The 18,684-nt window shown below is 46.3% G+C and overlaps 2 protein-coding genes across 4 annotated transcripts in view; both read left to right on the top strand.

Moving 5' to 3' along the window:
- Positions 1 to 5,371: 5,371 nt before the first annotated feature.
- Positions 5,372 to 12,037, top strand: LOC146683645 (uncharacterized). 3 transcript variants are annotated; one of them, XM_085446367.1, is made up of 5 exons: positions 7,130 to 8,339; positions 8,933 to 9,040; positions 10,581 to 10,770; positions 11,604 to 11,837; positions 11,930 to 12,037. In XM_085446367.1, the coding sequence occupies exons 1-2, from the start codon at positions 7,301 to 7,303 to the stop codon at positions 8,968 to 8,970; spliced, it is 1,077 nt and encodes a 358-aa protein (XP_085302493.1). In that variant the 5' UTR covers positions 7,130 to 7,300; the 3' UTR covers positions 8,971 to 9,040; positions 10,581 to 10,770; positions 11,604 to 11,837; positions 11,930 to 12,037. The 3 variants fall into 3 exon arrangements, 1 of the variants encoding a protein (XP_085302493.1); XR_014917577.1 differs by lacking the exons at positions 7,130 to 8,339; positions 8,933 to 9,040 and adding an exon at positions 9,572 to 10,086; XR_014917576.1 differs by lacking the exons at positions 7,130 to 8,339; positions 8,933 to 9,040; positions 10,581 to 10,770; positions 11,604 to 11,837; positions 11,930 to 12,037 and adding exons at positions 5,372 to 5,949; positions 6,042 to 6,149.
- Positions 12,038 to 17,504: 5,467 nt separating this feature from the next.
- The window catches only part of hpca (hippocalcin), a 53,440-nt gene continuing 52,260 nt past the window's right edge, over positions 17,505 to 18,684 (top strand). The window contains exon 1 of the mRNA XM_085446002.1: positions 17,505 to 17,907. The gene's annotated coding sequence lies outside the window, so the exon portion shown is untranslated. The remainder of the gene's footprint in view (positions 17,908 to 18,684) is intronic.

Raw genomic sequence — 18,684 nt, forward strand, 5'->3', positions numbered from 1 at the left:
AGAGTTAGAAACCACTAATGAAATAAACAAAAGCTGAGTCAGATAAATTCCTTCTGTCACGATCCCTGAGAAATGACAAAGAGGGGAGACAAAACGGGGATGAAAGCAAAGGCAGGAAACCAGGAAAAGAAGTGGACAGACAGAGAAAGACCCATCCTATAATAACTCCAATCCATTAGGTCATTCCCCCCCATCCATCATCCCTTTGCTCTGAGCTTTAGGCCACATGCATGACCACACACACACACACACACACACACACACACACACACACACACACACATACATGTGGTCTGGATTAAAAAACAGAACTGTTCAAGCCTACAGCCTTTCACCATCTTCCACACTTCCTTTATTCTTCTCCCTGAGGTTCATAGTGTGACATCCGCACAACAACCCCCCAGGTCAGAAAATGCAGCAGGGATCCAGTTCCAAGTCTCCCTATGATAAGCCAGTTGGGGGTGTTATGGGATCAGACGAACAGCCGTTTTTACTGTACCAAAGACAAAAAAACCATTAAAACTGCTCTCAGTTGCTTTGAACAGTGGTTTATGTTACTCTGAGGCTTGCATGTTTGCTACTAAACCCCATGTCTCCTAATTCCAACTTTAATGTCAGTTTATGTCCAAAACTGCTAATTATGCTTACTTTGAAATGTCATAAATGTTGCATGTACCTCTGCTATATTATTTCTTTCTTTAATTCTCGGTTGGTTTACAAAGACTACTTTGTAAACAAAAGAACATTCATCCAGCTATATAACTCACCTAACCTCTGGCTGCAAACCACTGGAGCGTGGCATAGCACATATATGTTTTGCCTCTGTTTGTGTCTCTGTGGTGTTACTGGTCAGAAAGGTTTTTCTCTGTAACCACTTTGAGTATCAATATCATGAGATTTCAGTAGCAACACTTCACCAATTTAATGTCAGGGATATAGAGTAACACAGGCAAGTATTGCAAATATTGGTACTCTGCAGGACTATAGAAAGTGCACTTTGGGTAAACCTTCGAGGATCATATCGCTTTGTGCAATATGTGGGATGGATGGTGTAAGTATGAGCCACCGGATGAGGACACTCCACTGAACAGAAGTGTCATAGGAATCTGATATCCCCCGTCTAAAGTGAGTAAAAGGGATGTGTGTTTATATGTCAGGTCGGGTCTTACACTCCACCTCTCTGGGAACTCCCAGGCCCTCCAAGGCCTATCTCCCCTCACCACACTCCCTGCCGGTAACTGATGCCCTCAGGGGTCAGTGCGTTGGTGGTTCTTGGTGTCCGGGGCTGGGCGCTCAGGTATGTACCAGCTCACACCCGGTGACTACTTGGCGGGACCTGGTGCCTGTTGCTCGGTCAGGCCTCTTCCGGGGCAAAGGGGGCCCTCGGGCCTCCAGCCTCTGGGCCTGCGGCTCGGTTCACTCTGGCACAGCTGGCTGCCGGCAGGCATGCCACTGCAGCCCCCTCTGGCTTCTGCTCCATGGCTACTGGGTGACCCCTCATCCGGGGCTCTCCTCAGTTCTTCCCAGGAGGGTGGCACGGATGCCCCTCCGGTGGTCCTCTTTGAGCTCTCACACTCTGGGGCCTCTGGATGTCTGGAGGCTGGATCTCCTCCATGCCTGCTTCTTTCTCTTTTTTAAGTGCCCTTTCTCACTGTCCCTCTTCCCTTCTGTTTTTCTTTTCCTTCATCTTTCTTTCTCCCTTTCAATAAATATATAGTGATTTCTTATAGATGCTAATTGGAACATGCTAGAACCTAAACCTGTTCAATTTAACCAGTGCAACCACAAATTCACATTTTATGTAAAGGACTAGATATAAACAGGCATAAGAGAAACGTGGTGACAGAAAGCTGTTTGAGATGAAAGGAGAGAGATTGCTTTCACTCACTGGTATGTTTAACTGTTGTCTATTTTTACATTTCTCTAATAGACAAGCACTGCATGCCTTGCTTGCCCTGATGGAGCACTACTGCTTTGAATGCACTTGGCTACACCCGCCCATTAAGCTTAATTTGAAAACCATGCTGGGGGCAGAAAATTGTAATTCCACTCTTGCCATCTTCCACTTGCATCTCATTCTGCACTTGATTTAGCCAACCCTGCTGTGATTTCTTCTCTTCCTCTTCATTTATATGCCTGTGTGTGATGTCTATGCCATGATGTTCATCTATTAATGATTCCCTTTAATCAGACACACAACTTTTGATTTGCAAACAGTCTCCACCCCATGTTTACAGGCCTCCCTGAATCAATTTTTGCCCGCTCTTTGAAAAGTGGGTAAATTGACTGTGATGTTGTAAATGCATTGTGAAGTGGTTCATTTAACTGTACTGTACATAGGCTTCATCAGCAGAAGTGATTGTGATTGGAGCAGAGAGCACCCAGTGGCCACGTCAACAGCTTATGTGTTGTCTAAATGACTAAGGTCTAATGAGACACGATCATGGCACACTACAGCAAATGATTAAAGAGCTGGCCATCTTTGTAACCCCTTTCCTGATGTCCCTCTTCAGAAATCCATTATGGTCCAGGCTATCATGGGAAAATTGCTTACGTGCTTCTGTAAGGAATGTGTCATTTTAGATTTTTCTGTTGAGGAAATGCTGGTTGCACAGGCCAGATGTCCCTTCAATGAGCAGCCAAACTTAGTCCAGAGAGACCACTGGCTGTGAGTCATCTCCAGCCTTTGGAGTTAATAAAAAATCTCCCCAAAGCTTGCTAAAGCTCTGTGAGGTGTGACAAAGTACGGCTGATGTCTGGCTCAGATGGTAAACATCAGATTGTGTGTGTGTGCATGTGTGTGTGTGTGTGTGGGGGGGGGGGGGGGGGGGGGTGCAAGAGAGAAAGAGTGATAGAGCTGCTTCCCAGCTTATCCAATCATGAGCTTCCATCCTTGACTTTCCAAAATCTGAGTCACACCTGAAGCCTCTTACTTTCCAATGTATGTGAGTTTGTGTGCGCCTCCTGTTTAAGTAATAATGATTACTTCAGTTAAAAAATAAAAATTACAAAAAATATTTTTTATTTTATTTATTTATTAGTTTTTTGGAAAGAGACCAAATCACTGATTGAACTAGTGGATAAATCAACTTAACATTTTTCATGGCATTGTAAATGGCAACTCTTTTATAATTAGATTTATCGAGATTAACAAGCAAAGACCAAGGATACTACTACTACTTCTACTAATGATGAAACAATAATAATAATAATAATAAAAAAAAAAATAATAATAATAATAGAAATGCACTATATGACAACCAGCCCATTTACCATGGATGGGATGAAAAGATGAAAATAACAGTTTTGTAAACGATGATAATCTTACCTCAGTTTAATATTTTCACACATTCATATTTTCTCATCATGTCATGAAGAGTAAACGCACAGGTTGTTATGGTGCACCCATTTGTACAAACACTTTTTTCTACGTAAGTGCTGTCTATCTAGCATTCACACACATTCATACTCTGATGGATGCATCAGAGAGCAACTTGGGGTCAGTATCTTGCCCAAGGATATTTGGTACTGGAGCAGACAGTGATTGAACCACCAAACTGATTAGTAGATGACCTGTTCTACCTCCTGAACTACAGCCAGTGTAAAAGACAGTAATTCTCCTGACATCAATCAAAATCTATTTACATGTAAAAACAAAAAAAAAAAAGGGGGGGGGGGGCGTTAATTGTCTCCAAAACATAAGCTAGGGTTGGGAGATTGGGCTAGGGGTTGTAGTCTTCACCAGCGATCCAGGTGATTCTCATCCTGCTTTGGGCTGAGATTTGGTTTTGTTTTAGCCACATGCAAATCTTCAGAAACAAAAAGATGTTGCATTTTAAATGTAACTCCATATATTTTTCCTCAAAAGCCTTTCCAAAAATCAGTAGAAAAAGTTCAATGTGGGTCTCAAATAGGGCTGCCACAAACGATTATTTTGATAGTCGACTAGTCACCGATTATTTTTGAGATTAGTCGACTAGTCAGATCATCATCCATTGAATGTAAAACAACAGCTTATTGTACCAGCAGCATCTGCTCTTATATATCTATCATAGCTTACAGCTTTAAGTGTTTAAGGTATGTGCTAACTAAAAATAACGACAAGATGATAGTTTATTAAAGTTTAATGAAATTTGCAGATTGTTTCGGTGAAGTTTAATAAACTCCTTGCTATCTAAAATATAACAGGACACCGGAGTATATTCTCGAGCATCTCACACTTCTGATAATCAGTTGTCTGCTTGACGTTTATTCAGCTGTGTAAAAACTATAACTTTAATCTCAACCAAACCAGTTTACTCAGGAACAAATAAAATACTAAAAAAAAAAAGCCAAACAATAACATTTGTAAGTTATCTAAGTGACTCATATATCATGTTTAACCTGAGTAGCAAAAGACGGCAGTGGGTTTGAAAACAATTTGCCTGGAGTCCGGTGCTCTCACGAGCTCTAGTGAGCCTTGAACCCCAGCTAGCTATCGAGCTAGTGGGTAACAGACGTCTCCGAAAACGTCGGAGCGCTTTTGAAAATATGTGGTGTCTTGATAAACTGAGCAGATATTTGAGGTTTACACAGCTACATTCTCGCCTGAAAATATGTTAAACGTTTATTTTGTGACCCAAAAAGAATAATAAGAGTAATATTAGAACTAACTAGCTGCCGCCATTGTTGACTGTCACTGCCCGATCCGTACCGGAAACCCAATCGGTACCCCGCATGCGCGAAAGGTGTCTACTTCCGGTCGAAGCATTTTACGATAGTTACAGGTCAGAGTATCTGTTAAGATGTTAAGAATAACAAGTATCTCTTAAAATGTTTCCAATAATGAAACATTTCAATATAATGTAGACATAAACGAAAAATAAAAAGATAGTGACGGATCAGGACTCCCCGATCCTTACTGCTCATGTGCAAAGTCGGACCGTACAAATCGTGGCTGTGTCCCAATTCAGGGTCTGCACGCTTGAAGTACGCATTTCAAGTGCGGTTAAGTCACCGCCATGCGTCGACGGCTGTCCCAATTCGAAGTGTGCTTCAAATGCATACTCCAAATGTGCCGTCGATTTCCCCAAATATCAAGCGTGGTCCGTATATATATATATATATATATATATATATATATATATATATATATATAAAACACCCAGCACGCCCCTGCGAGCGGTTTATCCTTCAAGCTCGGGTCCTCTACCAGAGGCCTGGGAGCTTGAGGGTCCTGCGCAGTATCTTAGCTGTTCCCAGGACTGCGCTCTTCTGGACAGAGATCTCCGATGTTATTCCCGGGATCTGCTGGAGCCACTCGCCTAGCTTGGGAGTCACCGCACCTAGTGCTCCGATTACCACGGGGACCACCGTTACCTTTGTTACGGAGTATAGCATGGTGGGAAAGGACGGAGAGAAACCCCCCCCCCCTAAGTTTTGTTGGTTTTGTTTTTGAGTTTGTTTTGGATTAATTGCATGTTTTTGTGTTTATTTACGGTTGTTGCACCTGTGTGGGAGGGGAGATTTTACTCTAGCCCAGCTGCCAGTGAGGCGGAGTTGAATACAGGGAGCGGCTGATTGGAGTTCCTCTTTATAAAGGGGAGAGGAAGCAGGAAGTGTTGTTGTTGTTTTTAGTAGGACCTCGGTGAAGCAGGAGAGCCCCGGAGATCCAGGACAAAGTGTGCGCATTTTTAATAGAAAGGATTTTTTTTTAGCCTGGCCTGGTTTTTGCTTTTAACGAAACGGAGGACGTGGAAAGGAGGACGTATTCCTATGGAGCTGTGAGAGGACGTGCTGGAAAAGAGAGGACGTGCTGGAAAAAAAGGGACGTGTTGGAAAAGAGGAAAACGAGCACTAGACTGGAGACCTCCTGCGCCCCGATAAGAAGAACTGGACCAGCTCGGGGAAGTTTAACTGCCGGGAGGTAATGTGGAGACCCAGCCTCGAACAAAGTTAAAGCCTGAAAAGGTGGGTGGCAAACCTGTTTTAGGGAGCTGCAGGATTGATACGTGTTGGTTGCGTGTTCGTGCAGTGACCCTCTCTCCCCTGTTTGTAACTAGGCGAAGAACTCGGACCGCGGTGGTCTTTGGGCTTTGGATCCCTGGCCGGGGTTGTCTTCAGCCGGTAGTTTGCCTAGAGGAAGAACAAATAAATTTTGTGTAACCCATTGCAGTGTGTGCGTGGTGGTTTGTTGCTGGTCCCTACTAGAATTCCTATTCTTTTTGCACGGAGGCTCTCTTAACAGACCTCCCGTAACATTTGGCGTTTGTCGACAGGATTTGTGACCAGTATACAAACCTACCTGCCTTAGACTGATTAATATGGCGGATGAGTTATCTGAAACCAGGAATATGGCGTCACCATTTTTTATCGGTGCGCCCTGGGTACCAAAATTTTGTGGGCTTAATACGAATTATGAAGATTGGGAGAGTCAAATTAGCGCAATGCTCCGTGCTCAAAAGTGGTCGATAGAACAGCAATGTGATTTTGTATTGAGTGCATTAGGAGGAGAATCACGACGTGAAATTCTTATTCTGGAACAAGCGGAGCGGGATACGCCAGATAAAATCTTTCTTCAGCTTAAAGAACTGTATGGGGACAAAACAGCCGTGGGTACCCTGCGTGCCATGTTTTATGAATGTAGACAAAGGACAGAAGAGCCTATTAGAAAGTTCACGTTACGCTTAAGGGAGTTGGGCCATCGCCTGCAGACAAAAGAGCCACAAGGGTTTCGGCGGGCTGACCTGCACCTGCGTGATCAGTTTGTCTTGGGTCTTAGGGAGGGTGAGATACAGCGTGATCTGCGGCGTTTATTAAGGCACGATCCTGACCTCTCATTTGAACAGGTGCGTAAAGAGGCTCTGCAATTGGAAGCGGATGCGCTGTATGGCGTACATGAGGACTCCGCTTGTGCTGTAGTAAGAGGGGATTTAAAGTGGCAGGATACTCTGAATTGGAGAGATAAGTTTAAAGTGGAGATCCTTGCAGAAATGAAGGAGCAAATTATGGATCTCAAAAATACTCTTCAGGAGGAGCTGAGGGAATTTGTCCGACCAGCACCAATGCCACGGACGTTTTCAGCTCCTAGAGGTGAGCGAGAAAGGTGGAACCTTAGTTCCCCTCAATATAGTGGAGGTGTTGAAGTGTCCGAGCCACCCCCGGTGACAAAGCAAACCCCACGGTTAGTGGAGCGACCACGGCACAAGTGGGATGAGCATGGGCAGCCTATTTGTAGTAGGTGTGGAGTTAGTGGACACATGGCAAGAGAGTGTCGGGGCACTTCATCTCAGATGGCTTTAAACGAGTAAATCCAGTCGCTATGGGCCAGGTGATTGGAAAGGATGATAGTGGTCCAACTCAGTTAAACCACCCTCAATTTTTAGGGGCATGCCGTCAAGTAGAAGTATTCATTGATGGTAAAGAAGTGACATTTTTGCTGGATACTGGGTCTAATGTAACATTAATGCCACAAGCCTGTTTTAGGAGATTGTTTGGTGAACAGGAGCCGGGGAAAGAGAGTGATCTTAATTGGCTAAAGCTGAAGGCCGCGAATGGATTGGCTATTCCTTACGTGGGCTATGTGTTAGCTGAAGTACAGGTGGGAGACATTACCCTGAAAGATATGGGAATTGTGATTTCAAAGGACGACCCCAATAATTCTAATGCATTACCTATATTAGGTATGAACATCATCGTTCCATGTTGGGATGTGTTTTTTTTGAAACCTCAGACGCAGACCCAGACCTGGCCTGTTGGCTCGACTGTAGACGCTCAACAAGCGTGGGCATCTGCTTTTCAGGACTGTCAAAGAATTCAGGCAGCTGTCCCCGTACCACAAGTAGGGACCCTGCGACCCGCTTACCGCCACCCGGTGAAGATCCCTGAGCACAGTGAGCAGGTGATTTGGGCTAGGGCCCCACAGACACTGAGGAAAGGACAATGTATCTTGGTGGAGCCATTGGAAGGGCCTAGTACAGTTGCCGTTGCTCGATCGCTAGGAACTGGCTATAGAGGCCGGGTCCCCATCAAAGTAAGGAATCTCAATCCTTTTCCTATTACGTTACGACGTTATGAGGCCCTGGCTACATTCTCCACGGAAAATGTCGACATTCAGGAACCTTTTGAAGTCACGTTTGAGCAAACCAGGCCAGGCATCGTTGAAGTGGGCGTATCCCAGGTGAGCTCGGAACCATCTGGTAAAGCTCCTCACATTGAAGTTATGACACAAGGGCGGTCGAATCTATCTATGGAGGAGCAGGAAAAGTTAAATGGTCTCTTGAGGAAGTGGGGCGATGTGTTTGCTGCCGACGAAGAGGATTATGGCCACACAGATGTAATTACGCACTCTATTCCGACAGGTATGGCACCTCCTATTAGAGAGCGGTATAGGCCAATCCCCCCTAAAATGTATCAGGAAGTGCGAGAATTGCTGAATAATATGATTCGATCAGGGGTGGTGCGAGAGAGTACAAGTCCCTGGGCAGCACCCATTGTCCTGGTAAGGAAAAAGAATGGGGAATTGAGATTTTGTGTGGATTACCGCAAGTTGAATGCAGTGACACATAAAGACGCCCATCCATTACCTAGAATTGAAGAGACCTTGACGATGCTGACTAAATCAAAATACTACTCCACCCTTGATCTAGCAAGTGGGTATTGGCAAGTGAAAGTTTCTGAAGCTGACAGGGAAAAAACTGCATTTTGTACTCCTTTTGGCTTGTATGAGTTTGAAAGAATGCCTTTTGGATTGTGTAATGCTCCAGCAACATTTCAAAGGTTGATGCAGAGTTGTTTGGGAAGTCAAATCACAGAGTCCGCTTTTGTCTATCTGGATGATGTGATAGTATATTCACCGGATTTTGACAGCCACCTAGAACATCTGCAGGCAGTGTTTGCAAGATTGAAGAGCTATGGGCTGAAGTTGCGACCTGATAAATGTGTTCTTTTCCAGCAACAGGTGAAGTTCCTGGGTCACCTGGTGAACAGTGAGGGTGTGGCTCCGGACCCTGATAAGATTGCCGCTGTACAGAAGTGGCCGGCCCCGCAGACTATTCATCAGGTGCGTTCCTTCTTGGGCTTTGCCGGTTATTATCGGCGGTTCATTGCAGGGTTTGCGGGTGTTGCTAGGCCTCTTAACTCGCTGCTAGTGGGAGTACCGAAGAATAAAAAACAGAATATCCCCATAAATTGGGATGAGGATTGTCAGCAGTCCTTTGATCTTCTGAAGCAGAAATTGCTCGAGGCTCCTATTTTAGCTTTTGCTGATTTCAGATTACCCTTCCGGCTTTATACGGATGCCAGTAAAGTGGGCCTTGGTGCAGTACTGTCTCAAGTACAAGATGGGAAGGAATGTGTGATAGCCTATGCTAGCAGAAGCTTAGCACCCGCCGAAAGGGATGATGCAAACTATAGCTCCTTTAAACTGGAGCTGCTCACTTTGAAGTGGGCGGTGACTGAGAAATTTAAAGATTATCTATGGGGGTCTCTGTTCACAGTTTATACTGATAATAATCCATTGGTCCATTTATCGACTGCAAAAGTGGGCGCAGTGGAACAACGGTGGGTAGCCCAGCTCACAAATTATCAATTTGATATTAAGTATCGGCCTGGCCAGGAAAATGTGAATGCTGATGTTCTGTCTAGAATGCCATTGCAGGTGCAACCCCAGGATTTGGTGCCTCCACAGAGGGTGGACGAAAAAGCATGGGTTCAGGCTGTGAACATCGATTGGGATCCAGGATGCTGGCAAGGCTTACAAGAGCAGGACCCCACGCTGCATAGAGTGAGATACTACATGGCCCGAGGAAAGATGCCATCTGGGGAGGAAAGACGCCAGGAGCCTACTGCAGTCTTAAACTACATGAAACAATGGTCACGGCTGGAGTTGTTGGAGGGTGTTCTGGTCCGCAGGGGGGTGGATTCCAACACCTGTGAGGCGTACTACCAAATCCTTGTTCCTTTGGAGGAACAGCAACCAACATGGAAGGCTTTCCATGAAAGGAATGGTCATTTGGGGGTGGCAAAGACACTTTCGATGCTGCGCCATAGTTTTTATTGGCTTCAAATGGAGAAGAGAGTGCGGGACTGGACAACATCCTGTGAACGGTGTGTACGTCATAAAGGTCGTGGTGACGGTCAGGCCCCACTTAGTCCTGTTCTTACACACGCACCTCTCCAAACCGTGGCAGTTGATTTCCTGACATTAGGTAGACCGGCAGACTCATACCAGTACATTTTGGTCGCCACTGATTTGTTTACAAAGTATGCTTGGGCAATACCTACCAGGGACCAGAACGCTGCAACTACAGCGAAGATGTTGTTGAAACATATTATTCAGCCAATTGGATGCCCAGAACAACTGCACTCGGATCAAGGTGCTAATTTCGAGTCCGCCCTCATAAAGGAGCTCTGTCAGTATTATAATTGTCGGAAAAGTCGAACTACTGCCTATCATCCTCAGGGAAATGGGGCCTGTGAACGTTTCAGTCAGACATTAATAAATATGCTGTCCACCCTAGAGGAAGAGAGGCGGACTCGGTGGGTACAATGTTTGCCCGAACTGCTCCAGGCTTATAATAACTCTGTCCATGCGTCTACAGGTTACACCCCCCATTACCTGATGTTTGGATGGAATGCTCGTCTGCCAGGCGAGCTGTTGATGGGGACGAAGAGACCCATGGAGTCAACCACGACGCAGGAGTGGGTGAGGAGACATCATGAGCGCTTGAGGCTGGCATACCAGATGGTGGAAAAGAGCAGCCAGAAGGCTGCAGGCCGGATGAAGGACAGGTATGATGTTGGGGCTAGGGCAGCACCATTGCTCCCGGGGGAAAGGGTTCTAGTCCATACGACAAGAAGGGACGGACAGGGTAAACTGGCAGCACACTGGGAGGAAGAGATCCAAATTGTAGTTGGCCAGCCAAACCCTATGAACCCAGTCTACAGAGTTCGGCCAGAAGGTAAAGATGGGCCTGTTAGAGTGGTCCATCGTAATCGCCTGCGCATATGTACTTTCTTGCCTTCCGTCAATGATAAAACAGGAGGTGGCGCCTTAGAACCAGGAACGGCAGCTGCGCATGATATAGCGACAGCCTCAGACCAGTGGTTACTTCTATGGAGTATGGCACAGCAGATGCCAGGACCAGGTCACTATCCGTCCTCCAACAAGTCCGCCCCTGCAACTCAGGAGGGTTTAAGGAGATCTGCCCGTGAAAATCTCGGGAAGCCCCCACCTCGATATACTTAGTAGAGTGCCCGAGGACGGGCTAGGAAAAAGTTGGGGTGGGTGTTACGGAGTATAGCATGGTGGGAAAGGACGGAGAAAACCCCCCCCCCCCCTAAGTTTTGTTGGTTTTGTTTTTGAGTTTGTTTTGGATTAATTGCATGTTTTTGTGTTTATTTACGGTTGTTGCACCTGTGTGGGAGGGGAGATTTTACTCTAGCCCAGCTGCCAGTGAGGCGGAGTTGAATACAGGGAGCGGCTGATTGGAGTTCCTCTTTATAAAGGGGAGAGGAAGCAGGAAGTGTTGTTGTTGTTTTTAGTAGGACCTCGGTGAAGCAGGAGAGCCCCGGAGATCCAGGACAAAGTGTGCGCATTTTTAATAGAAAGGATTTTTTTTTAGCCTGGCCTGGTTTTTGCTTTTAACGAAACGGAGGACGTGGAAAGGAGGACGTATTCCTATGGAGCTGTGAGAGGACGTGCTGGAAAAAAAGGGACGTGTTGGAAAAGAGGAAAACGAGCACTAGACTGGAGACCTCCTGCGCCCCGATAAGAAGAACTGGACCAGCTCGGGGAAGTTTAACTGCCAGGAGGTAATGTGGAGACCCAGCCTCGAACAAAGTTAAAGCCTGAAAAGGTGGGTGGCAAACCTGTTTTAGGGAGCTGCAGGATTGATACGTGTTGGTTGCGTGTTCGTGCAGTGACCCTCTCTCCCCTGTTTGTAACTAGGCGAAGAACTCGGACCGCGGTGGTCTTTGGGCTTTGGATCCCTGGCCGGGGTTGTCTTCAGCCGGTAGTTTGCCTAGAGGAAGAACAAATAAATTTTGTGTAACCCATTGCAGTGTGTGCGTGGTGGTTTGTTGCTGGTCCCTACTAGAATTCCTATTCTTTTTGCACGGAGGCTCTCTTAACAGACCTCCCGTAACACCTTCACCCTCCACATCCTCTCGAGCTCTTCTCTGAGCCCGACGCATTTGTCGGCTGCATTCGGAGCAGTCTACGAATTTGGACAGCCTTCGGCGCGTCGCTATGACATAATCGGTCTACAAATGCGGCCTCAGGAGGATGCAGCCCATAAATTTGGACACGACCATTGACAACTGTTCTGGGCCGCACTATGGCTGTGTCCCAATTCAGGGTCTGCACGCTTGAAGTACGCGCACTACGCGTACTATGTACGGTGCGTACTATAAGTACGAGAAATGCGGAAGTGAGAGGCTTGTGAAATGGGATGGTATACGCTTCGTCGCGCTGTTCAGGTTGCCTAGCAACCATGATAATAATCGCGAGACACGTTACATACAGCTTTGTTTGACAGAAATGAAGGAGAAAAATGTTTTGTTGGTCACTCATTTTTGTCATGACATCACTGTGATTAGTTGAGTATCTGAGACTGAGACCACGGGACTGTAAAACATGATTGTTGGGCTTCATTTCTGTGCTGAACAGTCATTTAAGATTAGTTAATAAATAACAATTAGTTAATGTTGTTCATGAGACTAAAGTCATCTCACTGTGGTAATATAAATATAATATAGCCAATATTATAGTATTGTCAGATTATTATGATATAAAAACACCCAGCACGCCCCTGCGGGCGGTTTATCCTTCAAGCTCGGGTCCTCTACCAGAGGCCTGGGAGCTTGAGGGTCCTGCGCAGTATCTTAGCTGTTCCCAGGACTGCGCTCTTCTGGACAGAGATCTCCGATGTTATTCCCGGGATCTGCTGGAGCCACTCGCCTAGCTTGGGAGTCACCGCACCTAGTGCTCCGATTACCACGGGGACCACCGTTACCTTCACCCTCCACATCCTCTCGAGCTCTTCTCTGAGCCCTTGGTATTTCTCCAGCTTCTCGTGTTCCTTCTTCCTGATATTGCTGTCATTCGGAACCGCTACATCGATCACTACGGCCGTCTTCTTCTGTTTGTCTACCACCACTATGTCCGGTTGGTTAGCCACCACCATTTTGTCCGTCTGTATCTGGAAGTCCCACAGGATCTTAGCTCGGTCATTCTCCACCACCCTTGGGGGCATCTCCCATTTTGACCTCGGGACTTCTAGGTTATACTCGGCACAGATGTTCCTGTACACTATGCCGGCCACTTGGTTATGGCGTTCCATGTATGCCTTGCCTGCTAGCATCTTGCACCCTGCTGTTATGTGCTGGATTGTCTCTGGGGCATCTTTACACAGCCTGCACCTGGGGTCTTGCCTGGTGTGATAGACCCCAGCCTCTATGGATCTTGTACTCAGAGCTTGTTCTTGTGCTGCCATGATTAGTGCCTCTGTGCTGTCTTTCAGTCCAGCTTTGTCCAGCCACTGGTAGGATTTCTGGATATCAGCCACCTCCTCTATCTGCCGGTGGTACATACCGTGCAGGGGCCTGTCCTTCCATGATGGTTCCTCGTCTCCCTCCTCTTTCTTGGGTTTCTGCTGCCTGAGGTATTCACTGAGCACTCGGTCAGTTGGGGCCATCTTCCCAATGTATTCTTGGATGTTCCTTGTCTCATCCTGGACTGTGGTGCTGACACTCACCAGTCCCCGGCCCCCTTCCTTCCGCTTAGCGTACAGCCTCAGGGTGCTGGACTTGGGGTGAAACCCTCCATGCATGGTCAGGAGCTTTCTTGTCTTTATGTCAGTGGCTTCTATCTCCTCCTTTGGCCAGCCTATTACCCCAGCAGGGTACCTGATCACGGGCAGGGCGTATGTGTTGATGGCCCGGATCTTGTTCTTACCATTCAGCTGACTCCTCAGGACTTGCCTGACCCTCTGCAGGTACTTGGTGGTTGCAGCCTTTCTAGCGGCCTCTTCATGGTTCCCATTTGCCTGCGGGATCCCCAGGTACTTGTAACTGTCCTCTATGTCTGCAATGTTGCCTTCTGGTAGTTCAATCCCCTCAGTTCTGACTACCTTCCCTCTCTTTGTTACCATCCGACTACACTTCTCCAGTCCGAACGACATTCCAATGTCATTGCTGTATAGCCTGGTAGTGTGGATCAGTGAATCGATGTCTCGTTCACTCTTGGCATACAGCTTGATGTCATCCATGTACAGGAGGTGGCTGACAACTGCTCCGTTCCGTAGTCGGTATCCGTAGCCAGTCTTGTTAATGATCTCACTGAGGGGGTTCAGGCCTATGCAGAACAGCAGTGGGGACAGAGCATCTCCTTGGTAGATCCCGCACTTGATGGTAACTTGTGCTATGGGCTTGGAGTTGGCCTCTAGTGTTGTACGCCACATCCCCATTGAGTTCCTGATGAAGGCTCTTAGGGTCCCATTGATCTTGTACAATTCTAGGCATTCCAGTATCCAGCTGTGGGGCATTGAGTCATAGGCCTTCTTGTAATCAATCCAGGCAGTGCACAGGTTGGTCAGTCTGGTCTTGCAGTCTCGGCTGATTGTTCTGTCTACCAGTAGCTGGTGTTTTGCACCTCTGGTATTCTTGCCAATTCCTTTCTGTATCCCGCTCATGTATTGACCCATGTGCCTGTTCATCTTAGCCGATATGATGCCTGACAGGAGCTTCCATGTAGTACTGAGGCAGGTTATTGGTCGGTAGTTGGAGGGGACCGGTCCCTTCTTGGGGTCCTTGGGGATCAGGACCGTCCGGCCTTCAGTTAGCCATTCCGGGTGTCTCTCGTTAACTAGCAGCTGGTTCATTTGTGCTGCCAGACGCTCGTGGAGTGCAGTCAGCTTCTTCAGCCAGTAGGCGTGAACCATGTCGGGCCCTGGTGCTGTCCAACTCTTCATACTGGAGACCCTTTCTTGGATATCTGCCACTGTGATGGTTACTGGACCCTGTTCAGGGAGGTCGCTGTGGTCTGCCCTCAGATCCACTAGCCACTGAGCATTGCCGTTATGGGTTGCATCCTTCTCCCATATGCTCTTCCAGTATTGCTCCGTCTCCAGCCTTGGTGGTGCTGTTCTCTTATTGTTCCCTTGCCACTGAGAGTACACCTTTGCTGGTTCTGTGGAGAACAGCTGGTTTATTCTCCTGCCTTCTATCTCTCTGGTGTACCTCCTCAAGCGGCTGGCCAAGGCTGTGAGTCTTTATATATATATATATATATATATATATATATATATATATATATATATATATATATATATGTGTGTGTGTGTGTGTGTGTGTGTGTGTGTGTGTGTGTACACATATACACACATATACATATATCACTGACTTTCAGCTTGTTGTGTTTGTGGATATGTGGCTGACTTTAATTATTAAACATTCACACATAAATAAGTGACGTCATATTCAGTACTTTTGACAGTTCACTCTTCGGCCGCTCCATCTTATTAGGGAAATTGCTGTATACTGATGCTGTATACACACACTGTTGGGCCTCTCTTCCGTCCTCAAGAGTTTGTAGCAGCAGCCTTCTATTGGGAGCAGTTGCTACTTCTACACACACAGAAGTTCCAGTTGTGGTATACCTTTTAACTTCTATTTGTAGCTTTTAAATGAAGTGTGTCATGTTGTAAATATTGATCAGCAGGAACTAGCACTTGGGCAAAATCAGTTTACCGGTATTAAAACTATGGTAAGTATTTTTTTTTATATCCACTTGGACACTTGTTAATGATACTGTATTTTTGAAAACTAAAATAAAATCCACAATTTTTGTGTCATTCAATTCTGTTCAATCTCACACCGTCTTTTGCATCACAGACTGAAATTAAAGCCATTTTTTAAACTCAGAGTGCAAGTGGAGTATATGTCCCAGAGCTAATTCTATTATTTGAAATAATAAAAATGTTTATCATAGTAAAAACTAGGTTTTGTTAACTTTATCAATTTACGGTCAAATCTTGTGTTTTCATTACAGCTGCCATATTATTATGAGATAGTCACCTCTTCTTGTATGATCTGAAATTTACTGTATTAGTGTTGTTCCTACATCATCATAATAGTTAGCTAATGCCTTTAAAAACTAACACCAGCAAACCAACATGAATTACTTAAACCCACATAGCAAACAGGACTGACCCAGATCCGGCATCAGCTGCCACTTCTGACTGACTGGTGTCATGGCAGGGTGTCTGTCAACCAGATGTGGGCCAGGTCTGGCAATGATGACACTATTTATGTTCCTTTTCCTGTTTTATTTAGAAGACCCAAATGGCATGTTGCAATACTATACTGCTATGGTAGCCAATGTTTTAAATGCAGGTTTGAAAGGTTTGTGAGTGTACACTTTATCCAAAACCTAGTGAGGGTTTACTCATGTTTACCACTGGGTGGCTGTAACTCGGGAGGTAGAGCAGGTCACCTACTGATCGGAAGGTTAGTGGGTAGTAGTAAGCACTCAGTTTAGAGAAAGTGTGTGATTGGGTGAATGTGGCGTGTTGTATAGAGCACTTTGAGTAATCCGGGAGCGTAGAAAAGCGCTATATAAGAATCAGTCCACTCACTGTCTGAACAGAGTTTCCTCATGTCACTTTTGCGCTATTATGTTCCAGCACATGTTGTTATTACATGGCTTGATTAAGGTACACATTAGGCTGACATCTGGGGCCAGAGCTAAAACTTATCTGAGCCAGCACAGGACCAGCAGTTTGTCTGCAACTGGCCTTTTGCTGGCCCATGTGTTGGCCACCTCTGGTAAACCAGATCTGGGCCACCAAAGGGCCGTCATTCTTTGTGGTATGTGGGCCATGTGTATGCACGTTGTGTGGGCCAGATCCAGGCCATACCAATTTTGCTATGTGGGAATTGAATAACAGCAAAGCTAACTTGAGGCCATATTCATTATACTGTATAAATTAATAAAGGACAATTGAAACGCTTATCCCCCCACCCCACAGAACAGTGGTATTTATAAAGAAATACATTTTTGTATTTTTCACCCCACATTGCAAAGCCATAACACCACAACATCGTGATTGGTCAGTTGCAATGATGATTTTGGACCAACATTATTCTGAAAATGCAGAAACAACACTTACACAATCACTCCTCTCCATATGCATTTTTTTCCCCTGAGAGATGAGGCCACCCCAATGTACAAACAGCTGAACGCTCCTGACCCCTGTGCAGTCCTCATCGCAAGTCACTTGGAATAAAAATGTTGTGCATGAAATATTATTAAGCACACAGCGTGGTGCGGCATCAGCCGGTGATGAGATCCACACATCCAGCTATTTTACTGCCAAAGACAAAGAGAGCGAGAGACGGGAGAGAGAGGGGAGAGGGGGAGAGAGAGAGAGAGAGAGAGAGAGAGAGAGAGAGGGGAGGGTTGTGCGCAGCGTTGGTGCCAATGGGCGCAGGGCTATCTAATTAAACCCCTACCACGTAATCCCAGCTACACCATCCCCCCGTTTAAATCCACTCCGCCGGCGCATACCACTTAAACACATTGCCCTCCCCTGCCGTCCTGTCCAGCCCAGGCTCCTGGAGGAGAGAAAGCTGCCACCACAGCAGCAGCACCATCACTGATGCCTGTCGCCTGTACGGTATCATGGTTTGAAGGGTTCGGCTGCTGTAGCCAGGGGCCACTAAGTCAGTCACTCAGCCTGCGCGTGTGTGGATGTGTGTGAGCGTGCACTGACAAGCGGCAGTAAGAGCACGCGACCGGTCCAGCGACGCTGTTCAGCCAGGAGCTCCGGAGAAAGTCGCACAAGAGCGAGCCGAGACGAGCATCTCTCTCTGTCCTGCAGCAGGGATACCCACCTCACCGGCACCGACACTGCCTCGCCTATTCGGGTAAGAGGAGCGGGTCGACGTTATTGCTTCAGTTTAGCTTGCTTTTATGCCTAATGTATTCTAGGGCTAATATTCAGTTTCTGGAAAGCGGCGCAGACGCTTTTGTTTACTCGCGGAAACTGTTCGTCTTCCGGCTGCGCGGTGCTGATAAACCGCGTGAACAGACCAGTCGAGCTGAAGATATTCCCGCCTGTAGTATGTGTGTGTTTTTGACTGTTTGTGTCGTTCTCCGGACATTTCTTTAAAATAAAAGGAGGAGAAAAAAACAAGGCTGTTTTTGTACAGCCAATAGGATGAAAGCAGTGTAGGTCTGCCATTTTTATGAATGATCTTCACGCGGGGCAAAAGGATGGAGGCGCGTGGCACTTCTCTGGAACTTCCCTCCCTGCTCTCAGGTCTCAGGTTTGGGCTGCACTGAAGCCTCCGGGGGAAGAGGCAACATCTTTGCCTGCTGGCTTATTTCTAGCCTGATAGTAAATGCGTTACTAGTTAACCACTGAGTGCAAAGCATTTCCGTTCAGAGGAGCCTACGTTAATCACGCTCTTTAATTGCATGATGCATTTTTGCCTAATGTGGAGTTTATAGAAATTTTAAACTAACATCTTTGTTTCTTTTGTACCAGCTGTGTATGCCTGCTTATCAAATAAGATAGTACCAACAAAGACTAGCCCAACATTTCAGGTTGTGATGTCTTTTTTTCTCTGTGAGTGAGGTTAGTTCACTGTTCACGGTTGTTAACACTTTTCCTGGGCATCCACTGTGATTATTACATATCA

The sequence above is a fragment of the Copadichromis virginalis genome, linkage group LG22 (assembly GCF_057382275.1).
Source record: "Copadichromis virginalis isolate Kocher_CV1m ecotype Utaka linkage group LG22, C_Virginalis_male_GT1.1, whole genome shotgun sequence".
Lineage (NCBI taxonomy): Eukaryota > Metazoa > Chordata > Actinopteri > Cichliformes > Cichlidae > Copadichromis > Copadichromis virginalis.